This window comes from Vigna angularis, chromosome 2 (genome assembly GCF_016808095.1).
Source record: "Vigna angularis cultivar LongXiaoDou No.4 chromosome 2, ASM1680809v1, whole genome shotgun sequence".
Classification (NCBI taxonomy): domain Eukaryota; kingdom Viridiplantae; phylum Streptophyta; class Magnoliopsida; order Fabales; family Fabaceae; genus Vigna; species Vigna angularis.
Window position 1 is genome coordinate 27,182,771 of NC_068971.1, and position 15,106 is coordinate 27,197,876.

The window sequence follows — 15,106 nt, forward strand, 5'->3', positions numbered from 1 at the left end:
TAAAGATATTATAAATAATATTGGTGAAGTTATGCATTCATAATTACATTTTTTGTGATTTTTTCATAAATATTTGACTTTGGTGTTAAAGTGTATTAACAAATATATTTTAGATCTATAAATACTTCGACTTAAATAAAACATATCAGCCTTCAAAGTAGGAGGATTTGATACAACTAGAAAATCATAACGAATGAGTATATTATGTGTTTAAATATAGCAAAAACATAATACTACTTGTATTTTATTTTACAAGGATATTAAGGTAGATATGAAAAAGTAAAAGTTGTAGAATTTTTTGTTGCTAACATAGATTTTAAAAAGTATATCATAGTATTTAAGTTAACAAATATATCATAGTTAATAATATGATGACTAATATGCTAAGCAAATTAACTTAACAATAAAAAATATCGCATGATTAAATATAACTAAATTAATATGAAATGTAAATTCATTTTATCTTAATTTTATCAACATATTCTTACACTATGTACTTTGTTTACAAAGGATTAAGACAGTAGCTGACAATCTAGTTGTAACAAATGTGACTCTCCTTTTAGATGTAGTTGATTTTTTTTTCATAAATTTCTAATGAAATTTTACTATTTTATTAGATTACCTGTTCATTATTATGATGTGGTGATAAAGGAAATTGGTAAAAGTTAATTAGTTTGAACTCTTCTGTGATGGGAAGAGAAAATAACACAAGAATAGTAATACCACCAGCCACCATACCACCTGGAAAGTTTCAAAGAAAAAATCATTTGGGATAACTCATCCCAATAAAAAAATCTCATTTCTCTTGCTCTTGTTGTAAAAGTCATATTTATACTTTTGACTATTATAAAGGTGATTGCTTTCACAGATAACAATGGATCGGAGTTGGATAAATTTGATACGTACAACAAATGAATATGAGAGTGGAGTAGAACAATTTATTGAATTTGCAAAGATGAATGTTCCAGACAATAACGGAAGATTCTATTGTCCGTGTGTTAATTGTTTGAATGAGCGAAAACTACCAACTGAAGTTATTCGAGAGCATGTTCTATGTGATGGATTCCTAAAGAGCTACACAAAGTGGACATGGCATGGTGAATTAATAGACATGCCAAGTGTAAGTAACTCTCAAGTAGAAGTAGAAGAAGTTGATTTAGAGATGGGTGATCGGTTAGAGGACATGATATGTGATGTCAGACATGATTCCTTCCAACGTGCTCATATGTATGACAGCTTGTGCAGTGACGCAGAAAAACCTTTATATCCAGAATGCACTAAGTATACTCGATTGTCAGCTGTGTTAAAATTGTTCAATGTGAAGGCAAGAAATGGGTGGACTGATAAAAGCTTCACAGAGTTGCTTGAGTTGTTGAGTGACATGCTTCCTGAAGGTAACACATTGCCAACACGCAATTATGATGCGAAGAAGATATTGTGTCCCATGGGTATGGAGTATAAAAAAATTCATGCATGCCCAAATGATTGTATTTTGTACAAGAGCGAGTTTGCCAAGTTACATCAATGTCCACAATGTGGGGTATCACGATACAAACAAAAAGAGGGTGAGTTTGAATGTGATAGTAAGGGTCCTCCTGCAAAAGTCTTATGGTATCTTCCTCTTGTTCCACGATTGAAACGCTTGTTCAGTAACTCAAATGATGCAAAACTCATGAGATGGCATGTAGATGGACGTATAAAAGATGGGAATTTGAGGCATCCAGCAGATGCAATGCAGTGGAAGAATTTTGATTCCATGTTCCCTAATTTCTGTAAAGATTCAAGAAACATTAGGTTTGGACTTGCTACAGATGGAATGAATCCATATGGAAACTTGAGCAGTAAACATAGCTCGTGGCCTGTGATGTTAGTGATTTACAATTTACCTCCATGGTTGTGTATGAAACGCAAATATGTGATGTTATCCTTGATGATCTCGGGTCCAAGACAACCAGGAAACGACATTGATGTTTATTTAGCCCCATTAGTTGAAGATTTAAAGATGTTATGGGAGGAAGGTGTTGATATGTTTGATGGGTACACTGGTGATTCATTCAAGTTGCATGCCATGGTATTTTGTACTATCAACGAATTTCCAGCTTATGGTAATTTAAGTGGCTATAGCACTAAGGGTCATAAAGCATGCCCTATATGTGAAGAAGGCACATGTCATCGTCAATTACAGCATGGAAGGAAAACAGTATACCTTGGACATCGAAGGTTTCTTAGTACAAACCATCCATATCGTAAATTAAAGAAAGCATTTGATGGGTGTCAAGAAAATGAATTAGCTCCAATGGCTTTAAGTGGATCACAAGTATATGAGCGTGTGAAGGACATTGGGGTTGTTCTTGGAAAGACACAAAAAAAAGGCACTTCAAGCAACATATGGAAGAAAAGGTCAATTTTCTTTGATCTCCCATATTGGAGGGTGCTTGATGTCAGACATTGTTTAGATGTTATGCATGTAGAGAAAAATGTTTGTGATAGTATTATCGGAACGCTCCTCAATATTCAAGGGAAAACGAAAGACGGACTCAATGCTCGCTTGGACCTGGTTGAAATAGGTATAAGGGAACAATTAGCTCCAATATCACATGGTAAGCGGACATACTTACCTCCAGCATGTCACACATTGTGTAAACAAGAAAAAAGAAGTTTTTGTGAATTTTTACAAGGTGTGAAAGTTCCACTGGGTTACTCTTCTAATTTTAAACGAGTTGTATCCATGAAAGATCATAAATTACTTGGGTTAAAATCTCATGATTGTCATGTATTGATGCAACAACTACTACCAGTGGCTATTCGGGGGATATTGCCTAAGAATGTTAGATACACATTAACAAGATTGTGCTTCTTTTTCAATGCAATATGTAGTAAAGTTATTGACATTGAGAAGTTGGATCAACTAGAAAATGAGGTTGTGGTCATATTGTGTCAGTTGGAGATGTACTTTCCTCCATCATTCTTTGATATTATGGTCCACTTAATTATTCATCTAGTAAGAGAAGTTAGAATTTGTGGTCCAGTATTCTTACGATGGATGTACCCTATTGAGCGATACATGAAGATATTAAAAGGTTATGTAAAGAACCAATATCATCCTGAAGCATCAATCATTGAAAGATATATTGCTGAGGAAGCTATCGAGTTCTGTACAGACTACTTATCAGATGTTGAAGCTATAGGGGTACCTAGGTCTCGTTACCATGGAAGAGGTGTCGGTAAGGGTACTAGAAGTGCAAAAGTTGTCACCCTGAATAGAGCTGAAATTCTACGAGCACATATGTATATATTGAATAACACTAAAGAAGTCATCCCGTACTTAAGTGCTCATAAAGATATAGTTAAGAGAAATAATCCACGAATGCCTCAAAAGTGGGTCATTAATGAACACAACAGAACCTTTTTAAAGTGGTTCAAACAACAAGTTCAAGCTGACCCTACAACTTCTGATACATTAAATTGGCTATCAAGTGAGCCAAACTTTGATGTCATATGTTGGTGTGGGTATGATATAAATAACTACACATTTCATACACAAAAAGAAGATGAAAAAAGCACCACTCAAAATAGTGGAGTAATGGTTGTGGCCGAGTCAATGCATTTCTCGAGTTCAAAGGACAAAAATCCTGTGATGGCATCCATGTGCTACTTTGGTGTAATTAAAGATATTTGGGTGATAGATTACACAAGTTTCAGAGTACCTGTTTTTAAATGTAAGTGGGTTGATGGTAATACTGGCGTGAGGACCGATGATCTAGGTTTTACATTGGTTGACCTAGAAAAGGAAGGTTATACTGAAGAGCCATTTATCATGGCGTCTCAGGCAAAACAAGTGTTTTATGTCACTGATCCCGAAGACAATAGATGGTCAGTGGTGCTCCAAGGTAGACCAATGCATTATACTGATGACAATAATGAAGTCGTTCTTGATATTAGTGAAACTCCATCTTTCTCATCAAATATGCCAACCTTGAATGTCGATAATGAAGTAGACGACGTCCATGCCATACGTGATGATCATCATGAAGGGTTGTGGGAGAACATTGCAACTTGACAATGTATAAACTGAAATTTTAGATGTATTATATATTTTGCTTTGTTATTGTATCTATTAATTATTATTAACACTTAATGATTTATGTAGGGAAATGTCTAGTGACGCACCATCTGGTGACCTCCCACCTTCACAAGGTGCGGATGACATTCATAAGCCTACCCGAAAAAAAGGTAGGTCTGGGACAAGGTTGAGAGAGTTGGTAGCCACCCGCAACGCTGATCATAGGCTTCCCATTCGTTTTGATATGCAGACATGTAAACCCTTGGGAGAAAATAGCACGAAATTCATTAGTTATGTGGCCTTGCTCGGTAGAAGTAAGGCATCTATTCTTTGTGATGATTGGGATCATGTTCCAGAGAATGTGAAGAACCAAATATGGCAAAGCATCCTGGTATGAAATCTTAACTTTGATATAATGTGTCATTAACATATATAACTCATATTTAACATGTCATTCATTCTTATTGCACAGGTCACATATGATGTCCCAAACACTGATCTATTAAGGACGAAATGGATTTCATATGTCGGGGAAAGATGGAAGAATTTCAAGACTATGCTTACAAGTCATTATATTTATGGTTCCAAAACTGATAAAAGCCCTTGTGAAAAGTATCAATTTCTTGATGAGGAAACATGGCAAGCCTTTAAGTTGAAGCGATTAGATCCTGTCTTTCAGGTAAATTCATTTTATATTATAGTTTAACTATTTATGTTAACATATTGCTAACATAATTAATTATCTATACACTAGGCTAAGAGGAGAGCTGCACAGGAGATTGCAAAGAAAAATGTCCACCCTCATATATTGTCTCGTGGGGGTTATGAGAAATTGGAGCAGAAGATGATGAAAGAGGCATCTGCCTCTAATCCTATTGGGGCCTCCGATACGAGTACCATAACTCGTCTTCCACGCCATGTTACATGGAAGAGAGCTCGTCAAAGACCATCTGGGGAGTACACATCTGAGGAAACCGCGAGCATAGCTAGGCGCATTGTAAGTTCATATAATAACAACATATGATCTCCCATATGTGATTAACTTAACTTTAAATATTTGGTTGTAGGATGAGTTGGTCGAGCATAGCACACAAGGTACATTCACTCCCGAGGGTCGTGAGGACATATTGGCAGTTGCCATTGGTCGTCCAGAGCATTCTGGACGTGTTCGAGGTGTTGGTAAATTTATTGGCATTCGTCAATTCTTTGGTCCTCCAACAAGTCATCATAGTAAAGCCCATGTTAGTGAGGAGGTCCTCAAGGGTATAAGAGAAGAAATTAGACAGGAGATGAGGGAGGAGATCAGCGAGATGAAGAAAGAGTACGGTGATATGAGAGCACAATTGAAGAAGGAGTACTCTGATATGCGGGCACAATTGTTAGCAGATGTGCGAGCAGAATTAGCCTCCTCCTCAAGCCAACCTAGGAATCTTCCTCAACCTTCTAATCTTTGTATAAGCACAAAGGAGAGTTGTGATGTTTCTCCTCAAAACGCTTCTCCCACTATTGATGCAGACTACGAGTTGTTTAGTGATGATGCCCTACAGTGCTTGGTGGCCTTAGGTAATTTATCTTATTATATTGTCTAAATGTACTTGTTTGTTGAATCATATTCTTTGATATATTTTACAAATATTATTTGGTTAACTTAGGTAAAATGTATACATTGGGGTCAACCATACACCATGAAACCATTACAGCTGATATGATGAGAGTGGTGGTTGTAGACGTACGAAATGCTACAGCTGGAGTCCCTGTGCCCACTGAGGATGTTCAGACAGTGGGACATGCCCTTGGAAATTTTATCCTTTGGCCCCTTAGATTATCAAGAGCAATTGTAAAGAAGGTAATTGTTTTAGTTATGCACTTTGTTGTTTTTATTAGTAATATTAATATTTTGTAAGTTTTTAAATATGTATACTAGGTTGAAGCACAAGGGCAGGAAGATATGAATGAATCACTGCAACAACAGTTGCAGCCGCCACAACACATAATTCTAGAACAACTTGGTGTGTTGGCAGTGAAGATCTCCCTTTCTCCTATAGAGTTACAAATGCCTCCTGAAGTCACAAACAGGACATCTTCACTCTCTTTCTTCATATGTCAAAGGGATATTTTTGAAATTCTCTCTGGCACTGATATGTTATGTATATCAGTACTACAACTTTGGTTGTTGTAAGTAAATTTCTACATTTATGAAGTTTAAATATATTCAATATTTTATTCTAACATTATTCATTTTCAATGTTTAAGGTATTTACATCGGTTGACCATTGAAAAGAAGAATGATCACATTTATGGTTTTATTGACCCTGTTGCCATTCAAGGAGTTGGGAATAAAGGTGAAGAGGTCCAAAACTACCTCTTAGAGGCTTTTGTAAACGGAAAAAAGCAAGTGTACTTAGCACCTTATTTGCAACAGTAAGTATATAATTTTTATTAATAAATTTTATTTATGTAAATGTTATTTAACACTATTATTGTTTGAATCTACAGGGGTCACTGGCAATTGTTATTAATTCTTCCTCAACAGTTTCTTGTAGTTCTCTTATGTTCATTGCACAAAAAACCTCACACTTTGGCAATTAAAAATACACTAATATTGTAAGTTTTTAATAATTTATTTGTAGTGTAGACATATCTGATTTTACTAAGTTCTCATTTCAATGTACATTTAACTTTATAGAGTGGTTGAGGCATATTCAAGGTTGCAGGGAACACATATCGTCTCTAGAAGGAAGTTGCAGTTCATTGCACCAACTGTAAGTAGTTAATCTTTCAAACTATAAATACAATTATAAATTTTATGATACTTTATAAATTTAACTTGTAGTGCTCACGTCAACCGGGAAGCTTTGAGTGCGGATATTATGTCATGAGGCACATGCAGAAAATTATATCCGCAAATATCATTGACTCATGGAAATTGGTAATGTGAACATTTTATAACTAAGATATTAAGCCATTAATATTATAACTTTACTCAAACTATTCATTGTGTAGATATTTGATGACACGTCTCCAATGGAACAACATGTCATAAAGGATGTTCGGGAGCAATGGGCTGCATTTCTTTTAACCATTTGTAAATGATTGGATGTTTCAATATTACATTTTGAGTTTAGGAACTATTTTATGTGTAATATGTTAAGTAACTATGTTAGGTAAATATAGTTACGAACTTTGTTAGGTAGATATTACATTTTGATGTGTTGATGAAAATAATATTGATTATTTTACTTGTTATTGATATTTAAATTGTATTTTGGGATTGAATCTTATGCAGGTCTGAATATGGATATTAATACATACAAATAAAATATTTTCAAAAAAAACGTCACTTTTTACACCTATTATAGCACCAGTAGGTATAAAAAGAAAATTTTCTCTAAGGAGGACTTTTTATACCTGCTCCCATAGTATTAGGTGTAAATATAAGACTTTTATACCTATTATGAATAACACAGGTATAAAAATGAAAACTTTCTACGCCGATTTAAAAATAGGTATAAAAGATCGTGAACTTTCTATACCCCTTGTTTCTATACCTACTAAAAGATAGGTATAAAAAGCCTTTTTTAAGAGGTATAAAAAACCATTTTTGTATTAGTGTGTACGAGTTATTTTGGGAGGCAACGATAAAGCTAAAAGGAAAAGTCTTACTTTTAAATTCAAATCAGAAGATCAAGAAATGGAGGTAATATCTATTCAAAATCATCTTGCAAACAAATCACAATTGTGCTTAACAAACATAACCGGTACAATGTTGTATCATACATGGTACACTGTTTGTGACACAATGAGTGATTAAGTAACTTAAGAATTATTGAAAATTCAAAACAAATTCAAATATTATTATGCGACCTGTAATAAGTCAACAAATTATAACAATATTCAAGTCAAATAATAAATCTATCTGATATACAAATGAAAATAAAAACAGAAAGAGATGAATCCTAACATAGCATGTCACAAATACTATTTGGATCTGATGTCATAAGTGTTGTGTAACTCCTCCAATATGTACAAATTAAAAGAAAATTATTTTTAAAGAGCATAAGTTTCGTGATAATACTATTCTTTTGGTTTTTATAATGGTCTTTTATTAAAAAAGAAATTGTTGGGTTTATTTTTTATATTTCAAATTTTAAGATTATGCAATTTTTTCAGTAATAATCTTGTTTCTATTTTTATAGTGCATTAAACTTATTTGAACTTAAAGAAAAATCCGAACAAGGTAGATAATTTGGTTTAAACTGCATTTAACGTATAAAAGTAAAATGCTTTTTAAGTTGGTGAAAAAAACCTTTATTATATCAAAAAGATGCAGCATAGTATTTCGTACATGTTGTATAGATACTCTTAAGAGAAAGATGACATGCTTGGCGTCCACGATACTATAAGCTGTATATATAGCCAGAAAAGATAGTATTGTTGGGTAGTAATTCAAAAGGAATATGAAATTTTTCCTTGTTTTTTTATCGGATCAGCTAAATTATTAGAGTCATATGTCACTATTTTCTTTATTCAAATGTTCAAAACTTCAAATCTTTGATATTCAGTTTCATAATGTTGAAAGTTAGGTTACAGCACGAACATCGAGGAATTTAAAGTTGATGATTACAAAAGCAATCATCTTTGAACTTCTTTAGCATTTTTTTGTAAAAGAGGAAACGAATAATTTGATTTTAGATCATTGATCTTATTCAGAAAAATGTAATGAGGTCAAAACACTTTGATAAATTTATCACTTAACCTCAGCATCAATATATTTGGTTCCTTTCCGAAATCAATAGAAGCACAACTCCAATGGTTATAACCAACAAAATTCAATCATTACAGTCAGAACTCTTTATTAAAGTACTATAATAGTTTGAGATGCAAAACACTCAAAAGGAGATAACTGGTTTCTATATTAGTCTTTACTTTCATGCTATTTTGTCACTCTTTCACAATCGTTATTGCATTTCTTGCAAAACAGCATAATCAAAGTGCTCTTATTCCCAAACCCAACTATCAATTTTCCCTCTTTTAGTTTCATTCTTAATTTCTATACATCATTTTAAACATCTCTTTTAGATTAATCAAACTTTTAATTAATCATCAAGTGATTTTTTTTTTCTAATTCTTCAAAATTGTACTTAATCTAAAGATATAACCTCTCTATGGTTATCTTAGTAAAATTATTTTAATTTATAGTTTTATTCGCTAATGATCCCTTTCAGTTTTCATGTGTAAGTAGTTGTTTTAAATGTTTCACATTATTTAAAGATATAATCGGATTACAAAAATCGTATTTTATATCACATTATTGAAACAAAAATAGCAATCACATTCATTAATAACAGAAATTAAACATTAACATATTAAAATAAAAATATTATAAATGCTCAATAACTTTTTTGAATAAAGAGTGAAATTAATATATTCAAGTTACTTGAAAGGTACGTAAACCTTATTAATTTTACGTGATACATATAATAAAATAATATTATTTAATGATGTAAAAGCTTTACTCGTTTGCCATATAGTTGTTTACCATATTTATTAAAATAAACAAAAATTAGTTGGAGTCTAGTGGACCCTAGCTCTCGAACATAGGCAATCGTGAAAGGGAAACAAGTTTCCCATCATGGGACCCACAGAGCGACCCAACATACACTTTCATTTCACTGTCACACACACACCCTCTCTATCTTCTTCCTTCTGTGTGTTTTGTTACATAAGAAAGAATTGGTTGGAGTCTATGATTATTTTCTCTCTCTTTGTTTATCAATGAAGAAAACACATACATGTATTAAATACCAATACCAAGAAGAAGCAACAGATGGATTATCTGATGTTGATACCGATGCCTGCGATCATCAACGACAACGTGGAACAATGATTCCACACGCCTTGCGCAGTGCTGCCACCGCTCATTTTCACTTCTTAGCTCTCCTTCCAACCTATCTTCTTCTGCATTGAATTCCTCGCCCAATCAATCACCTTTCTATATTCCTCGGGATCTCCGAAGCCTGTTCCTCTCCCATTTTGCCGCCATAACATACCCACGTGGACGATTTCCCTCTCCCCTTTGCCAAGATTTCTTATTTTTCACTCTTGGTTCTCTGGGTTGGTAAGTTCTTCAGAAAACTTTGAGATCGGTTCGCTGCGTATTATCTTTGTTGTTTGTTTTTTCTTGAAAAAACTTCATCCAGGGTTCAAAGGGAACTTTTTTATCTTTGTGTTTGGTTCCTTTGTTTCATTGAAAATGTGGGTTTTCTTAGTCCTGATTTTCCTGCAAGAGGGTGTTTGAGTTTTGTTTTACTTTTGGTTACTGCATCTTTTTCTGCTCAGCAGCCAAACGGGAATTAAATTTCTGGTGTCATTCACAAATTTCGGTTCTGCTTCCAATTGTTGACTCATGCTGTGTCTTACTAAATTGGGTGCCCCATCGTTTTACAAATTAATTGGTTCTGATGTTATAGTCTAAGTTTTGCATAAGTATTAGCCTATGCTTACTTCTATGGTTGTATTTTTGTTCTGATTTGGGTTCAAAACAGAGGTTATGCCATGATATTGATGTGCATTTATGTGAAATTAATTAGCATTTAATTCGGAAGCATCGTATTCATAGGTTAATGTATGGAAATGCGTTCGTTGTTGTTTTCTTGAGTACGGAGTGGTGGATATTCATTGTTTATGTTCACTGAATTAAGACGTTGATATTTACAGTAAACTCAATAACTTCCCTTTCACATAGCTTTCTGTCACAACTCCCAATTTATTCTTCTCAGCGTCAAAACTAAATTTCTATGTTTCAAGGAACAATTAGCTATTTGCGTTTGGTACCCAAAATATACTAAAAGAAAGAGCAATAAACCATTTTAAATGACGATTCTTTTCCCCTCTAATATCATTTAATTGCCGAATACCCTTTAATATGTAGTACGTCTATTGTATTATGAATTGTAATGTGTCATACATGTTATTCTGTTTATGAACACATGCCATTGTTGTCTTGCAAAATGTAATTTGAGGTCATTGTTGAACTGCTTTGATGTCATATAAGCTCCTTCTGGGAAATCCTTGCTCTGTGAATTTAATGTTTGCACCATTGTTTTTGGAATTCTTGCTTTTTTGTACAAATTGATCTAAATGTAAACATCTCCAGATCAAGTGCAGTAACTCCTCTGCAGCATGAGTATACGGGAGCAACTTCAGAGTGAAATCTTAGCGTATATAAAATCATATCATTGATCACCCTTCAGTATAATGAGTTGTTGAATCCCTCTGAAGAGATGGGGTTTGGTTTAACCCTTGGAAAGAAAAGCTCAAAACAGCAAAGCAGGTCAAAGTCATCAAAGGATGGTTCTAGTTTGCTCCAACCCAATCCACCTCCAAGTGACTCACTTAAGTTAAAATCAAAGTCTATTGTTGGTCAAGCAAGCATTGATTCTGGTTATAAAGCAAAGCATGACATAGTAAGAAAGGTTCAGCACTTGGATAATGCAAAAGGAAGTTCAACTCCACCTGATGAACTTGTCAAGTACATGTCTAGTTTGCCTGGATTTCTCAAGCGTTCTGATGGAGGAGAAAGCATTCAAGGGAAGGCTTTAAATGTTGGGGTTCTTGATTGGTCTAAACTTGAAAAATGGAAGAGCAAGCAAACGCATACAAAGGCAGAAGCTAGCAATTTCACATCATTCAATAGCAGTGAAGAAGGATTACCAACGGCAGCCACCACATCATCTACCATTTCTGTTTGCCATAATAGAAAGCTTGATGGTAAAAAAGGTTTGGATTCTTCAAGAAACAAGGGATCTTATAAAAAAGACTTTGCTATAAATTCTAAAATGTCTGCTCAGAATGTCAAACAGTATCTACATTCTGAAATTAAAACAAAGACCATTGGAGATGAGCTCGGAATGTCAATTACATCACTTCAAAGGGTGAAAGTTAATGGCTATGATGAAATAACTTCAGCAGTTGGAAGCTCTGCATCTAATGAAAATTCTAGTGGTAGGAATATTGAAGATGAGATGAGAATGCAGGGTTTGCATCCGCATAGCCTCAAGAAAAAGGAGAGAAATCTGAAGCCTAGTTCTGATAAGGGATTTTCATCATTAGAATCAAAAAATAAAGGTGTGTTATTTCGTTCTCAGAAGCAAACGAGTTCTAGCAGCAGTGAACTCAAGAACAAGATGAATCAGTGGCACGAATCAGATATGGATGCTGATCATAAACATAGTGATAGGATGCCTGGTAATATTGTGTTGCTTCGTCCCAGAACAGTTCTGCAATTGAAATCTGAAGACTATTTTCAGAATTCTCGATCAAGAACCTCATCCGATGAAGACATTGCGGAATCAAGCCGGAGTAGTTTGTCATATATGTCAATTCAGGAGGTTTACACTGAAGATTTACATTCTGAAATTCCACATTCTATGGCTGAGCTTGTTTCCTCAGAAACACTGCAACAGAGTAATAATACTGATCTAGATATTGGTCGGTCTTCTGGTGTATATAAGAAAGCATCTTGCTCAAATAACACATTGAGTTTCCAATCTCAGGATACATGCATTGAAAAGGACGTGTTAGATAACAAGCTAAAAAATCAGTGTGCTTTCAGTAATGTGCTGGAATCACGGGACCACGAAATTCCTCAGCCGACACCTATGAATTCCTCATCTAGTCGTCGACTTAGCTTAAGCTTAAGTCGGATTGGGAGAAGTTTCAGTTTCAAGGAAGGTTCTATTCCAAAGCTTAGCTCCACGCATGTGAGTTCAAAGTCTGGTTCAGTGACACCAGAATCTTCTGCTTGTTTGGAAAACCATACCAAATATAAAGTAAAAGGCCATAACAGAACCAGGTCGAGCCCCTTGTTAAGGTTATTAGACCCCATATTAAAGCATAAGACATCAAGCATACACTATTCAGATGAACACAGTGTGACATCAAAAGGAAGCATAGATTCGACCAGCTTGAGGACAATTAATCTGCCTGATGAAAAGAGTAAGGAATCATCGTTCCAAGCTCTTTTGCAGTTAACTATAAGAAATGGAGTACCTCTGTTTAAATTTGTGATCAACAGTGAAAGAAAGGTTCTTGTCGCTACCACGAAGAGTTTAGCATTGCAGGAGAAGGATGATTTAGACTGCTATTTTACATTCTACGTTGTTAATGAAATGAAGAAAAAGAGTGGCAAATGGATGAGTCATTGGAGTAAAGAAAAAAACTGTGGATATGCCTACAATATGGTTGGTAAGATGAGGGTTTCTAGCTCTAAAATCGCTGAATCAAACAATGAGAAGTCCAAGAGAGAGAGAGTGGTGAAAGAATATGTCCTAATGGGAGTTGAAGTTGAGCAGCTAGATCGAGAAACACCACAGTTCTTCATGAGCAAGGAGCTTGCAGCTGTTGTTACCGAGACTCCTTGTGAAAACATAAACCATGAAGGATGCCTAAAGTGCTTGGCAGATGAAAAATGTTTTTGCAGAGCACAAGAAAATGATATCTATGGCAGCATTAAAGTTATACTTCCTGGTGGAGTACATAGTTCACCAAACACTGGAAAACCTTCACCATTGATCCAAAGATGGAAGTTGGGGGGATCATGTGATTGTGGAGGTTGGGATGTTGGTTGCAAATTGCTTGTTCTCTCTAACCAAAACATGAGTTCAAATATTCCAAGGAGTTCAAAATCTTACCCAGAGAGATTTCATCTTTTTGTTCAGGTATGTTTTTACTTTTCTTCTTGTGGCCATGAGTATATGCAATTATATGTGTAATGGCAAGCGAATAATATCATCCATGCCATAACTTTCAGGAAGGAGCTGAGGAAAACACTCCCATATTCACTTTGCTGCCATTGAAGGATGGATTGTATTCGGTGGAATACAGTTCAACTATCAATCATTTACAAGCATTCTTCGTTTCTGTGATAGTTTTAGGCAATCAGAAATTACAGAGTTCCTTGGAAATGAATAACATACAAGAAGCAATCGATAAGGGATTCAGTTCCAAGAACAACCATGAAGTTCAGGGTAAAGCAGCTTTATATTATAATCCAATTCCTCCATACTCCCCTGCTGACAGAGTTTAATTTCATAAAGTGAAGGCTTTTCCACCATCGTAGATAGCTGTTGTATATTATTATTACCACGAAGCTATATATCTCTCCATAAATACCTGTTGTGGCAGAAAATGTCATTCTCATTGTATTCTTGTGTTCACTGTACAACATCTTACAAAATACAACATGAATGAATAAGAATAGTATAGTATTCACTGTACATCTTCAAGAGCACTTCTATAAGAGGATCATATACTCATCAAAGTTGAGTTTCACAATCTAATAAAAATTACATTAGTAATTATATTCCCTCTAGCATTAACCTTTACACATTTGGTTGATGAGAAGGAAAGAAAAAGGAAAAAAAGTAATAAAGTGAATGGAAGTAAATAAGAAAAAGTGAAAACAAAGTTATTGGTAAGAAGAAAAAAATAGGTGGAGAATAATATGAATGAAAATAAATAAATAAATAATAGAGTAAAAAAATTTGTTTGGCATAAGAGAATGTGAAAAAAAACTGAATAGATGAATAAAAAAAGTGAAATTTGAATACAAATAGATTCATCGGATACAAAAAAGGAACAAAATTCAAATTAAAATTAAAAAAAATACTCATATTTTATGACTTAGTTATCATCACATGGCAAATACTGTCATGAAAAATAATTTGCACATTTTAGCATTAAAATTTTATATTGTCTTGCATTTTGCGGGTCTTATAAACTTCTAACAAAATGATAAGTTGTCACCAAAATAAATTCAGAAAATCAAAAGAATAGTTTTATGAATCTTATTTTATTTTTTACTATTTTTTCATTAAGTATTTGTATCAATTGAAATTATTAAATATCATTAAACAAAGAGAAAGCATTGTTCAACAGACGAATTCACATATTGTTAAATCAATGGGATTCTGGTTTGGATAAGACTAACTTTTATTCTAGTCGGGCCATGAATTACTTCCTCAGACCAATTGGATTTCTTCT

General features: G+C 34.1%; 2 protein-coding genes across 2 annotated transcripts; both read left to right on the forward strand.

Moving 5' to 3' along the window:
- The first annotated feature begins 874 nt into the window (after positions 1–874).
- LOC128195324 (uncharacterized) lies at positions 875–4,060 on the forward strand. Its single transcript, XM_052872584.1, has one exon. The coding sequence runs from the start codon at positions 875–877 to the stop codon at positions 4,058–4,060; it is 3,186 nt and encodes a 1,061-aa protein (XP_052728544.1).
- A 5,692-nt stretch (positions 4,061–9,752) lies between these two features.
- LOC108329423 (uncharacterized) lies at positions 9,753–14,340 on the forward strand. The gene is made up of 3 exons (XM_017563614.2): positions 9,753–10,181; positions 11,220–13,782; positions 13,875–14,340. The coding sequence occupies exons 2-3, from the start codon at positions 11,347–11,349 to the stop codon at positions 14,148–14,150; spliced, it is 2,712 nt and encodes a 903-aa protein (XP_017419103.1). The 5' UTR covers positions 9,753–10,181; positions 11,220–11,346; the 3' UTR covers positions 14,151–14,340.
- The last annotated feature ends 766 nt before the right edge of the window (positions 14,341–15,106 follow it).

Coding starts and splice junctions, on each gene's coding strand:
- LOC128195324 (XM_052872584.1), top strand. CDS start 875: ATGGATCGGAGTTGGATAAATTTGATACGTACAACAAATGAATATGAG.
- LOC108329423 (XM_017563614.2), top strand. CDS start 11,347: ATGGGGTTTGGTTTAACCCTTGGAAAGAAAAGCTCAAAACAGCAAAGC. Junction 13,783..13,874: donor GATTTCATCTTTTTGTTCAG/GTATGTTTTTAC, acceptor CATAACTTTCAG/GAAGGAGCTGAGGAAAACAC.